Here is a 13,828-nt window from a genome sequence, read left to right on the forward strand (position 1 = left end):
AAATTGTTTGTATATGAAGCCAACAAGCTCCTGGAAGAGACTGGGGATGCTGAACCAAACCTATGGGCAGCAATGGAGCGGGCCAACTGCTGGGAAAGGTCAGACCTATTCCTACAGCATTTTATACCAACATCAGATGAGTCCCCCAGTGGGCATGACCTTGACAGAGAAACATGGAACAAGCTGAACACACTGAGATCTGGATACCGGTGCTTTAAAAGAACACTTCACAAGATGAACATCTTGGACAGCCCCCTGTGTGAATGAATGTCTATCAAACAGCACAGCACTTCATTGAAAGCTGCAATCCTTACAAATGGCCAGACGGGGCAGATGGAATCCACACGTTGAGCGAGAATCCTCAGACAGTGGCTCATAGATTTGTAAGCTGATATCTGATGCCGTACGAAAGAAGAAGATTCTTTGATTACTTAAGGAAAGGCTCCATAATTTTTCCAGATATTTAGGTCAGACAGACTGGGCTATGATTCCCTGAATCCTTCTCCTCCTTCCCTCGTTTTAAACACAGATGTTATATTTTCCCTTTTCCAGTTGTTTGAGACCTCACTCAATCTCGATGAGTACGCAAAGAGAATAAACTACTGTCTTTGCAATTACTTCAGCCAATTCCATGTATAGTATAGGCTGCAACTCACTTGGCCCTGCTGGCTGAAAATATTCAGCTTCTCTAAGCAATATCTAACCTCTTCTTTCACTACTTGAGTTGGAGTATCTCCTCTATCTATGCTGGTGAATGCTTTCATTATCTGGTAGCTGACCTTATTCATGAAGGGTGAAGTAAAAAAGGTGCAATTAGATTGGCATCCCATTTACCCATTAATATGGCTTCTTTAAGGTTCAGTCAGCTCTTTTGGACTCCTTTTCCCCTCAGAGTTGCCTGCTATGGGAACTGTCCACCAGTTCCCAAAATTTGGTAAAGTCTGCTTTTCTGAAGTCCAGTGTCTTTATTCTTCTGCTCTCCTCCTTCCCATTTCATGGTCATTGTCACCCAAGTTGTCTTCTTTCTTTACATTCTTGACCAGTTCCTCTCTACTTATGAGCAACAGTTGAGAAAAGCTCTACCTTGACTTGGCTTCTCCACCACCTTGATTGGTGGAGAAGTATTATCCTTGAAATACTTCAAAAACTTGGTGGACTGCCTGTGCACCTATGAGTTACTCTCCTTACAGATATCACTGCAGTTAAAATTTCTGAACATGATCAGCCCTGTGTTACTTTGGATAGTTTGAGGAAAAATGTATCTACCTTCTACTTCCGGTTTGCTTGCCTATACCAGATGTTCAGTGACATCCTCCTTTCCTTTTACCTGGACCCAGAGACTTTTAACAGGCCTACCTCCTGCTTTATACTGCACCACAGAACAAGTGAATGTTGTCTGTACACAAGTTGCTTTTTTATCCTGCATGTGCTTCCCAAGCAAGTTATGTCCACCCATGACAGTATCCCATGCTGCAGACTATCTCATCAAGTAATTCAGCTGAAACCATTATCAACATTTCTTAGTATTTGAAAACAAAGACAAGATATGAAAACATATTTACAATGCAGCCATCTCTTGTTAGGCTCATACTCCCATACAATTTCATGCCCCCCCCCAAAAAATAATAATAATAGGCAAAGTCTACTCTGTGTTGGACAGTGCTAGGGAGAATTCTCATGAAAACATGCCTGCCCACCTGCTCTTGCTTCACACAGACTGCATGCCAAAAACTGTCATGTGCCAACCATTACAGACAAGCTGCCTGTGCCCAACTCTGCTTGTATGAGACTGAAAGTGGCACTGGACATATATCAAGAAGTGACTACACACCATTTCTTCAGCAGGCAGTCTGCACAGGGTGGAAGTAGGTGGGCAGGGCAAGGGCATAATGGTGCTCCCTAACATTGTCCAGTAAAGACATTTGTTTTTCAAAACAAGGGATGGCATGATACCATCTGAAAGCAGGAACTCTGTGTTGCAACTTTTCTCCAAAAAAATCATGTACCCATTCTCAATATGGCCTTTTATCATCTTTCCTGAGTATTTCAGATGTTAGACTTGCATAACATACAGCTGCTCCTCGTGGATTTATTCCAAACATAGGCTGCAATTATTAAGAAAATATCAGAAAGAAACCCTTTAAAAAATGTAATGTGGTCTTGGACTGCAAACTTTTATTGATTGGAAAAGAGACTCTAATGTTTTGACTAATTAATTGGGTTCTTTTTACCTTTTCTATTATTTATTTCAACATGTGCACCAATTTTGGAGCTAATCTGAAAAGTTTGAATTTAGATTTTATGTAAAAGTAAGTCACTGATATTTCCAAGGACTTATTTCATTTTTGTCTATACAACATCCCCACTGAGCCCACACTGCTGTCAAGAAACTAGCCCTGCTCATTTGCTGCTATTTTGCTGATACTTTGTACTGACAACTGAGTGGAGCAGATAGCTTAGACAGGTTATGAGCATGTGCCTCAGCTTTCTTTTTAGCATATAAATAAGTAGCTTATTTAGAATATGCATATAGTTAAGGTTGTACAGAGGTACTGTTTTCTGGTAAAGCCAGAACATCTATTCTCATGACATCCAGTGGAACTCAGGGTGTTGTTACATCCTATGTATGGAGGAGGAGCAGGTCGACAGAGCTTAATTCTTCTTCAGGGTAACTAAGCACCATTCTACCATGGTAGACAAACATGGCATCATCTTAAAAATCCATGTTAAACATACTTCATGGGAATTAAAGTAGAGTCATGAATCCCGGGGCTATAACATCTATGGAACAAGACAATTTTTAGTTGGTTGATTATAAGTGGAAGGCAGATCCCATTATGCACCAAGAAAATATATAAAAATAATATTTGGTAAGACACACATGTTTCATCTGCCTAAGTTTGACTTAGTCATATTACAAATAAGTGGTGAAACCAATAATAACTTATCCAAATCATCTAAAATATAGGGTTGGTACATTTCCTTTTATTTTACTGAGAGGTGCCTGGCACATTTATGGGTTCTGTAAAATAAATATGGTAATATTTCTATAGAGATCTCACATTCTGCAAAAATAATGTAATTCCTTTTGCTCTTTCCTTCCATCTATAACATAGGCTGTCTTATTTAAAATGATTCCAGTGGTCAGTATGTCAGAGACCCCCCCCACCCCAAATACCTAGATATATTTTTATGTATAAATTTCACCATTTTAATATATTAGATTCAGGGCAAGAACTAAAGCGTTAATTCCACTAGAGAGCAGGACAGTTCCTGTTGATCTAAAGCTCCAAAGTTTGGCCCTTAAACTTGTCCATTGTCTCAGATTTAGTAAAGAAAAAAAAGAAGAAGCATTTATTTGAAAGGTTTGTGTTTCTTTAAAATGGTATCCATTAGAAGTGTTCTGAAAGACTAGAAAATCAGATTAATCAAATATCCATAATGCATTGAGGTTGAGGACATAAAATAAATGCAGTCCATTACATAGTTTGTAGTTGATCCCATAGATCTCATCTACACTAAAAATAAAAGGTGTGGTATTAAATCAAATCAGTGGGTGCATCTACACATGCATTGTACTGTGGAGCTCCATAGTAAAGCAGCACTGTTTACATGTACACTTGTATTAGGGCACATTACATTAATTAACTCAGCTGTAGGCTAATACAGTCTGGAACAAGTACTATCCTACAGCTGTGTAGTTACATGCACTGTAAGACATGTGTAGGAGGTGACTGGGGCTGGCTGGGGCACAAGATTGCTACAGTATGAGAGCTGCCTATACTGTAGCACCCTCTTACATCAGCCAGCCCCTCTGTAGCATATTGAACCAGGCTGGAGCAGCCCCAGGTTGGCAGGCTCACCTCCTAAACCCCTGCCAGCTAGGGCTGCTCTACCCCAGTTCAACATGTTGTAGTCCTGAGTGCATGTGTAAATGCTGCACTGGGAGACATAAACTCTGGTACTAATTGTGCCAGTGTTTATTGCTATGTGCTAATTGTATGTGTAGATGCACCTAATTTGATCTAATTAACTCTTGTGAAGCTGTGACCAGACAAAAGAATTGTACTTTTCATGTTCAAAGGTACTATGAATTAGTCCTGAGTGGAGTTTTTGAAAGTGAGTAATTGCAACAAGATAGCTAACTTGATCAAACATCACATTTTATAGCTTTGTCTAAATAAAGTTAATCAGATATGTGAGGACTGTGTATTTAAGTTTTATATAGGTTCCTGGAAATGTGAACACAAAATTCTATTCCAAAAAAAAGATGACAGGTTTAGTACCAGGTTCCAACACAAATGTTCTTTACGCAAACTGATCTACAACTGCTACTAAATGATAGGAGCTGTTGCTATACCTTTGTCCAGATATTTTAGAGATTATCACCTGGACAAGGGAGAAGAGATTGATGACATATATCTTGACTTCAAAAAGCCTTCTGTCTGGTATCCCATGATCACCTCTTGGCGAAACTGGCCAATTGTGGCCTTCGGTCCACCACGATCCACTGGCTGGAGAACTGGCTCCATGGTCAGACCCAGAGGGTGGTAACTGACGCAAGTCAATTGTCATGGTGCCCTGTGACCAGTAGGGTCCCCCAAGGCTCTGTCCTTGGACCCATATTGTTCAACATCTTCATTAATGATGTGGACATTGGAGTCAGAAGCGGACTGGCCAAGTTCGCCGATGACACCAAACGCTGGGGCAAAGCATCCACACCAGAAGACAAGTGAGCAATCCAGGCTGACCTTGACAGGCTCAGCAAATGGGCAGGTGAGAACCTGATGATGTTTAACACTGAAAAATGCAAGGTTCTCCACCTTGGGAGGAAAAACCTGCAGCTTCCTTATAGGCTCAGCAGTACTACACTGGCTAGCACTATGGAAGAAAGAGACTTGGGGGTCATCATTGACCACAAGATGAACATGAGCCTGCAATGCGATGCTGCGGCTAGTAAAGCGACCAAAATGCTGGCTTGCATCCATAGATGCTTCTCAAGCAAATCCCGGGACGTCATTCTCCCCTTGTACTCGGCCTTGGTTAGGCCGCAGCTGGAGTACTGCGTCCAGTTTTGGACTTCACAATTCAAAAATGATGTAGAGAAGCTTGAGAGAGTCCAGAGAAGAGCCACATACATGATCAGAGGTCAGGAAAACAGACCTTACGACGACAGGCTGAGAGCCATGGGGCTCTTTAGCCTGGAAAAGCGCAGGCTCAGAGGTGATCTGATGGCCACGTATAAGTTTATCAGGGGTGACCACCAGGATCTGGGGGAATGTTTGTTCACCAGAGTGCCCCAAGGGATGATGAGGTCATATGGTTATAAACTACTACAAGACCGTTTCAGGCTGGACATAAGGAAGAATTTCTTTACTGTCCAAGTCCCCAGGGTCTGCAACAGCCTGCCATCAGAGGTGGTTCAAGCACCTACATTAAACACCTTCAAGAGCAAATTGGATGCTTATCTTGCTGTGATCTTATGACCCCCGTTGACTTCCTGCCCTTTGGGCGGGGGGCTGGACTTGATGATCTTCCAAGGTCCCTTCCAGCCCTAATGTCTATGAAATCTATTAAATTAAATGGTAGAAACAAAAATGTCTCTAGTGTTCCTTCTTTCAAAAATAAGGAATAAAAATTTAACAATTATCTATAGAAATCCTTAATTAAAAATTATAGTGAACTCATAAAGGTCATAGAAGTAAAACTTTCATTTGCTTTTCAAAATTTCTTCCACAGAAGAGCAATATAAAACTATCTTTGGATAGAATAGACAGACCTCTGTGATTTACCTACATTAGGATGTTTCAGTTTACCTAATAAAGACCTAGATCCATAGGAAATAGACATGGGTTGCCAAGTGATAACACTTCAGCAGAATTGGTTGCTTGAAAAATACTTGTAACTTTTTTATTTCAATAATGAGAATCTATTTAGTTCTTCTGCATCCTTATCAACTTTGCTTTAGATATGGGAACTAGCTTCTGAGCCATTGATGACCTCATGAACATTTTGACACAGCTTGCTGGAATTCTTTCTTTTGTACTAATTGATCACAGTTTCTGCAAGAGCACAGAGTCCAAGACCCATGCTGTCTGTAATGTGCATTTTTGGACAATTGTGCTGCACTGCCAAGTCTGAAGCCATGCAAAATAACATCCTCATTGTTTGATTACACAAGGGTACCATGTGGATAGAGGCTTTGGTTTAATTAACTATTCTTCAAACTTATGACTCTTCTACATATCATTTTATTTACAAAGGCTAGACATTACCCAAACAAGTTAGCTTTAAAAATTCACAGTTTTTCCAGCTTCTGAGGAATATTCCCACTGAAGTGTGCTTGTTATTATTGTAGAGTCTAAAAGCTAATTTTCAAAGGACTGGGTTCCGGTATCTTTCTCTTTGTGAACAATCAGATTTTTTCTCTTTTGCACAGTTTTTTTTGGTTCTGTAATTGTTTTACTTAATGAATAACCTAATTCTTAAAATCTGACAAAAATTGGAAATCAAACTTCATAATAAAGTTTTTAAAATGTCTTTATTTTAGCTCCAGATCTGTAATCTTGTTAACAAAGCGTGTGTTAAAATATGGGTCCTTTGGTGCAAAAATTAATTTGTTCTAATAAGCAGAGGTTTCTCAATTTATTTCATTGATCTTTTTAGGTGTCCCCAGAGCAAACACATGACTTTTCATATGTAAGAGTCAATTCCCTTATTGGTCTGAATTTTGTAGTGTATAAAGAAGAGATTTAGTTATGAATTGTAGAGTTTCCTCAGTTCCTCATTAGAGAGTATTGGTATTCTTTTTTGGCTCTGTTGTCTATTGATATTTCTTTTCCATATTATCATGAATTAATGAGTTTCCTGGATTCTCTTATAGGTTTCAGCCAGGCATGTTTGTGATCCGCTTTGGACAGACATATTGGATAGCTGTTATGTGAAATGGAAATACCTATCACAATTTTGTTACGTGTCCAAAATTAATTTCTTTGAAGTCCCTTTCATTTCTTTCTTCTTCACACAAGATGTACTTCTCAGAAAATAATGGGGACTTTTTCCCAGACATGTTTAAGTTATTAGCCTTAGACAGTTGGTCTTTTTCATGTAAACCTTCAAGTGTTCTTGACACCCTTGGAAGTCTGGAATAAATTCATCCTCTCAGCTTCCTTTATATGTTCAGTTTATGTTTCAGCCTGCATTAGGGCCTACTTTATTTTATTTTCTTCAGATCTGAAAGATTTCTCAGTGACATTGGTTGTCATAGACAATCCATTTTCTCATTGATATCTCTTCATCTTAATCACAGGGGTTTGTGCCTTTGTTTTCTGAATCTTCAAATTTGGAACAGTAACCTGGGGGCTAAATTTCTTTAGTTTGTCTTACTCATCTCAAAAAGTAATCAAGGATATTTTGGACTGGAGGTAATCAATTATTTTGGAGTGAACAAACAAAAGAATATGAGTTATGTAACCCAGCACCCAGCATTTATGGCAGATAGTCACATGTTCATTTTTGTGAGTGGGTGAATGCTTTCAGTGTGTTAGTGAGCCATGTGACCTGAAAATGTTTGATATTGTTATTGTATTGGTTCCCTTATATGCTATCAAGTGATAGATTAATCATATTTAATAGTTATACCATCAGTGTTTGAATTAAATAAAACCTGTTCATTGACATGTGCTGGTAGACTTACAATATTTTATTAGTGATCCCAACCCCAAATAAGTACCTCTAACTTTGTTTTACCATGTCATTATCTCAGTGAATTAGGTGGGAGCTTTACATTTATAAGGAATGAATAAAATCTCAGTTATGGCTCCTCTACTAGTAAGCTTGTTTTGTCATACACTCAAGATAAATGTTTTTTTTTTTATTTAAAGTGTTTTTATTGCTAGAAATTTACTGTACTCTTTATATCTAAATATTTTTGCAAGGTATTCACATCTTTCTGAACTGTTGAAGGTTGTCTTGTAATAGTAGATAAATGATTTATTTCTCTACAGAGTTTTGAACAAATGTCAGTATATCAGATTGCTTAACTCCTACAGCATTGGCTCACGTCTCAAGGATAATTCTGAGAGAATAATATGCAAGAATACTTAGGGTATGCTCTGTAGTGTGAAAGATATATTCTAGAATTAAACATTTTACATCTCGAGTTGTTGTTTGTCTGTCTGTTTTTATTCACTATAGATTTATGCCTACATTTTTGAAAATATCAAATCGGTTCAATTAGAAGCTTTACTTCTATCCTTGCTGAGCATTGTGGTGCTTGTTCTCGTTAAAGAACTGAATGAAAAATTTAAAAGAATCATTAAAGTCATTCTTCCCATTGATCTAGTTTTGGTAAGTATGGAGTCAGATATTCAGACAATCTGCCAAAGTTTACTGTATTGTCTATAGTTACCCACAGTCACACCTGCCTCTTATTAAATCTAAAGCTAATTTTCCTTGTTAAATGTTAATGTAAAAACAAGAAACAGTTTGGCCAAATAATTAAGAAAGAAGTCACATATGTTCTCAGTTTATAAAACATTTTTCATATATTTACCGTTTATTACATAAATACAAGACTTTGAGGCCTAAAATGTTAACATATGGGAAGTTTTAAATATAAAAACAAAAGAGTAATTGTTGTTGTGAAGCAGTGAGAGAGGCCAGTGTTGGCCAACTGCAGTTAAACATTATTTCTTACATTTATTCTTGAGAACAACTACACTACCACTTTCTATAACTTTTCTTCCTGTTTTCTTTATGTATGGTGCAGGTTCAGCAGAAATTAATTACATAGGTCTTCAGATATCAAGTAGTTATAGAAACAGCCCTTGTACCAGAAGATGTTTTCTGTGTTTCTTTGTATCTCTTGCAGAAAGCAAACAAGATTGAATGGAGAACCTGTTGAGAACATGTGGGCCAACCCTATACTTTTGTTTGACTTGGAACTATCACATGCAAAAAGGAGGAATTTTCTAAAACTGGCAAAATCCTAATGAAACACATTCATAGATTGATAGATTGTTAGGGGCTGGAAGGGACCTTATAGATCATCGGGTCCAGTCACTCTGCACTAGACAGGAAAAAACAACTGGGTTCAAGTGACCCCAGCGAGGTGACTGTCCAGTCTTCTTTTGAAGATTTCCAGGGTAGGTGACTGCACCACCACTGGAGGGAGTTTATTCCACAGTCTGAACAAGTTTTTCCTACAAATGAGCCTGAAGCAGCCTTCCAGAAGTTTGTATCCATTGCTCCTGGTCTTCCCTAGGTGTGTGCTGGTGAACAGCTGTTCACCAAGTTCTTGATGTACTTTCCTGATGTAGTGGTAAGCCTCTAACAAGTCTTCTCAGCAGTAAGCTGCTACCAAGTCCCCTGTAGGCTGAAGAGGCCCAAGTCCCTCAGCCTCTCCTCGTATGGCTTGTCTTGCAAGTCCCTGATCATACAGGTGGCTCTTCTCTGGTCCTCTCAAGTCTTTCCATGTCCTTGTTGAAGTGCGGTGCCCAGAACTGGACGTAGTACTCCAGCTGTGGTCTCACCAGTGTGGGGTACAGTGGGAGTATCACTTCCTTAGTTTTGCATGAGATGCAAGGGTTAATGCGTGCCAGCATGTTGTCTGCCTGCTGGCCACAGCATTGGACTGCCAGCTCATGTTCATGCGATGATTGATCACTATCTCTAGGTCCCTTTTGGCCATGGTGCAAGTCAAATTGTTGCCATCTAGCTTGTAGTTATGTTGGGGATTGTTTGCCCACAGATGGAGCATCTTACACTTCTGAGTGTTGAACGTCATTGGGTTCCAATCCACCCAACTCTCCAGCTTGTCCAGGTCCAGCTATATCTGCAATCTATCTTCTGGCATGGTCACGGACCCCCATAACTTGGTGTTGTCTACAAATTTGGCTAGTGAGATTTTCACCCCAAATCATTGATCCACATCCAAATCATAAAAATGTTGAAAAGCACTGGATCCCTGAGGAACACCACTGGCCACTTCTTACCAGGATGACACAGATCCATTCATGACAACTCTCTGGGTCCTACCATCCAGACAGTTTTTCACCCTTTGAACTGTTGAGCAGTTAAGCCTGCAATCTTCCAATTTTTCCACAAGGATATCATGGGATACTATATCAAAAGCCTTTTGGAAGTCTAGGTGTATAATGTCAATCTTCTCTCCTGTGTCCAGGTGGCAAGAGACCTGTTCATAGAAGGAGATGAGATTGGTAAGACAAGACCTACCCACAATGAAGCCAAGCTGGCTGTTGTTCAGAATCTTACACTCAACGAGCATATCGCACATAGATCCTTTAATAAGTTTTTCCAGGATTTTCCCTGGGAGGGAGGTTAGGCTGATTGGCCTATAGTTGCCTGGGTCCTCTTCTTGAAGATGGGCACAATGTTGGCCATCTTCTAATCCTCAGGGATTTCCCCTGTGTGCCATGATTTCTGCCAGGGGTTCCACGATGACCTCAGCCAGCTCCATCAGCACTCTTGGGTGAAGTCCATCTGGTCCTGCTGACTTATAAATGTCTAGCTTTTCTAGTGGTTTTGCACCAGCTTAGCATCCCACCATGCCCCCTGTGATCGTTATCTTGCTTGTCTTTCCCCTTGGTCCAGTGAAATACTGAAGCGAAGTGGGCATTCAGGAGTTCAGTTTTTTCCTGAGTGTCCATTACCAGCTGTCCCAAGGTGTTAAGGAGGGACCCCACACTTCCGTTTGTTTTCTTTCAGCTCACTGCATACCTAAAGAAGGACTTCTTATTGTCCTTGACTCCCATGGCTAATTTAAACTCAGTCGCCACCTTAGCTTTCCTAATCATTTCCCTGCAAGTACGGACCACTTTTGCATAAGCCTCCGTGTGGATTGTCCCTAGCTTCCACTGTGTGTACACCTTTTTTTCTTTTTCAAGAGGACTGCAATGTCCCTATTGAGCCATTAGGGCTTGCTAGCCCTTCTGCTACCTTTGCTCTTCATGGGAACAGTTTTCTTTTGTGCTTCAAGAATCATGTCCTTGAGGAACGATCACTCTTTGTGCACCCCATTCACCTTCCAGCCTGCATCGCCTCCACACCTCCCCTGAGCCTGTTGGAGTCAGCATTTTTGAAGTCCAGGACTTCAATCCTGCTAATTGATTTGTCAGCCTTGCGGTGGACAGTGAATCTGAGCTCATGGTCGCTCTCACCCAGGTTAGCCTCAATGTTCAATCCACATACCAGATAATCTCCTTTGGCCAAGACCAAGTCTAGGAGAGTGGTACCTCTGGTTGGCCCTTGCACTTCCTGGGTCAGAAAGAGCTTCTCAATTACAGTTAAGAAGCTACAAGACCAACCTGATCTAGAGGAGTGGTCCTCCCAATCTATGTCTGGGTAATTGAAGTTGCTCATGACCACCACGCATGGCCTCTGTCAGTTCTTGTTAAAACTCCAGATCAAGCTCCTCCACTTGGTTTGATGGCCTGTAGTAAATGCTCACAGTTAAGTCTCTCTCACCTCAACCCCTCGCCCCCCCAAAGATTGACCCAGAGGGTTTCAAGCTACTTATCTTTGGAGCCAATGTCAGCCTCCAGGGAGATGTACTGCTCCGTCACATAGAGCGCTACCCTTCTGTCCTTTCTCTCTGCTTGGTCCATTCTGTGCAGGGTGTAGCCCTCTACAACTATATTCCAATCATGTGAGGAGTCCCACCAAGTCTCTGTGATCCCTACGAGGTCATATTGCCCACTAGACAGCAGGAGGGCTAGTTCTTCCTGCTTGTTCCCCATGCTCCTGGCATTGTTGTACAGGCAGCTGAGGCCCGCAACTGACACCTTCGTTTTCCTAAGACACTAGGAGAACTGTTCCATTAGCATTTTCAAAAACAGTTATCTTAGTATCCTCCACTGATTCTACTGATGTTGCCAAGTCCGCTATACTAACCTATTTTTGGACACTTTTACAGAAAGACTGGGGATATTTTGGAATTACATTGAATTAGTTCATAGACATTTGGGTCGGAAGGGACCTCAAGAGACCATCAAGTCTGACCCCCTTCAATGGGCAGGAAAGAGCACTGGGGTTAGATGACCCCAGCCAGGTGCATGTCTAGCTTCCTCTTAAAGACCCCCAAGGTAGGGGAGAACACGACCTCCCTGGGAAGCCCATTCCAGATTCTGGCAACCCTTACCGTAAAGAAGTTCGTACTGATGTCTAATCTAAATCTGCTTTCTGTCAGTTTGTAGCTGTTGTTCCTAGTTACTCAAAGGAGTGCTGTGGTAAACACAGCATCTCCAATTCCTTACTGTCCCCTCACACCCCTGGGATGAATTTGTAGGCAGCCACGAGATCACCTCTAAGCCTTCTCTTGCGGAGGCTGAAAAGATCCAGGTCCCTCAATCTTGCCTCGTAGGGCTTTGCCTGCAGATCCCTAACCATATGAGTGGCTCTCTTTTAAACCCTCTTGAGGTTGTCCATGTCCAAAACTGGATGCAGTACTCCAACTGTGGCCTGACAAATGATGCATAGAGGGGAAGTATCACCTTCCCGGACCTGTTCATCATGCACCTGCTAATGCATGATAAAGTGCGGTTAGCTTTACTGATCACTTTGTCACATTGACAACTCATGTTCATGTTGGTGTCAACAATGACTCTAAGATCCCTTTCTGCTGCTGAGAAGGTCCTCCTCCAGTCTAATTGTGTGTTGGTGATTCCTTCTCCCTAAGTGCAGCACTTTTCACTTGTCTTTGTTGAACTGCATCCTATTTTATTCTGCTCACTTTCCAACCTGTCCAGATGTTCCTGGATTCATTCCCTACCCTCTAGTGCAGGGGTTCCCAGGCAGGAGGAGTGGGGGGCAAACCCAGCGCTGCCTCAGGCGCTGCAAAAGGAACCATGGCCTCTGACCAGTTCTGTGGGTCCACTGTTTGCCCGCCAGATGACCATGCTGCAGACCAGCAGCTGACCTGCCATGGCCCAGCACCGGGCCATGGCCTGGGGATTGAGAACCCCTTCTCTAGTGTGTTACCTTTACCCCATAATTTGGTATCCTCTATGAATTTGGGCAGAGTGCTCTCCATGCCCTTATCCAAGTCACTGATGAAGACATTTAACAGCACAGGTCCAAGGACTCAGGCTTGTGGGACTCCACTGCCCACATCTTTCCAGGTTGATACTGACCTGTCCACCACAACTCTCTGGGTGCAACCTCTAAGCCAATTGCCACCCACCTGACCATATAATCATATATGTCACAGCCGCTCAGTTTATTTATGAGAATAGGATGAGATGCTGTATTGAAGGCCTTCTTATAATCCAAGTAAATGACAGTTACTAGTATCAGGGGCAAAAGGCTTTTCCACAGTAATTGCTCACATGTGCACTCTTACTTTGTAGTAGATTACTTGTAGACCTTTCATTTACCACAGGATAAGAGCATGCACATGGGCAGTTATTGCATAGTAACTGTAAAACCACTGCTCTATTTAGCTTGAAGTGACTTAGGGAATGGGTACCCAATTACCTATTCTGTCTTGTACTGAACTGACTTTTTTGCCAGTTATCTTTGTTATCTAGAAACTTAAAGGATAATTGTTCAGTTATGCATGTACAAAGCTATCTAATTTAATTCTGTATCAAACACCAGTCATGGCTGATACCCTGGTGGACATACCTTTCTCCTAGGTTGAAAGAATTTGGAGCTACCCAATTTAACTTGTTTAGAATAATAAATACAAAGGTTAAAATTATCAGGAAGATGGAGAAACTATATCCCATGGGTTGTGAGATAAATATACAATCTAGGTCCACTTCACCCCCATAATTTTCAAATAATTAGCAGTATGGACAATGAAATA

The 13,828-nt window shown here is 41.1% G+C and overlaps 1 protein-coding gene across 6 annotated transcripts in view; it reads left to right on the forward strand.

Annotated features, from left to right (window-relative positions):
- SLC26A7 (solute carrier family 26 member 7) overlaps positions 1 to 13,828 on the forward strand; it is a 182,509-nt gene that overhangs the window by 85,601 nt on the left and 83,080 nt on the right. For 5 of the 6 annotated variants that reach the window (XM_090040304.1, XM_090040306.1, XM_090040307.1 and 2 more), the window contains one exon: positions 8,197 to 8,349. The exons of the other annotated variant lie outside the window; for it this stretch is intronic. In XM_090040304.1, the coding sequence (XP_089896430.1) occupies positions 8,197 to 8,349 (153 nt within the window). The remainder of the gene's footprint in view (positions 1 to 8,196; positions 8,350 to 13,828) is intronic. 6 annotated transcript variants of the gene reach the window in all.

Source organism: Crocodylus siamensis, chromosome 3 (assembly GCF_052110815.1).
Source record: "Crocodylus siamensis isolate JL-2025a chromosome 3, ASM5211081v1, whole genome shotgun sequence".
NCBI lineage: Eukaryota > Metazoa > Chordata > Crocodylia > Crocodylidae > Crocodylus > Crocodylus siamensis.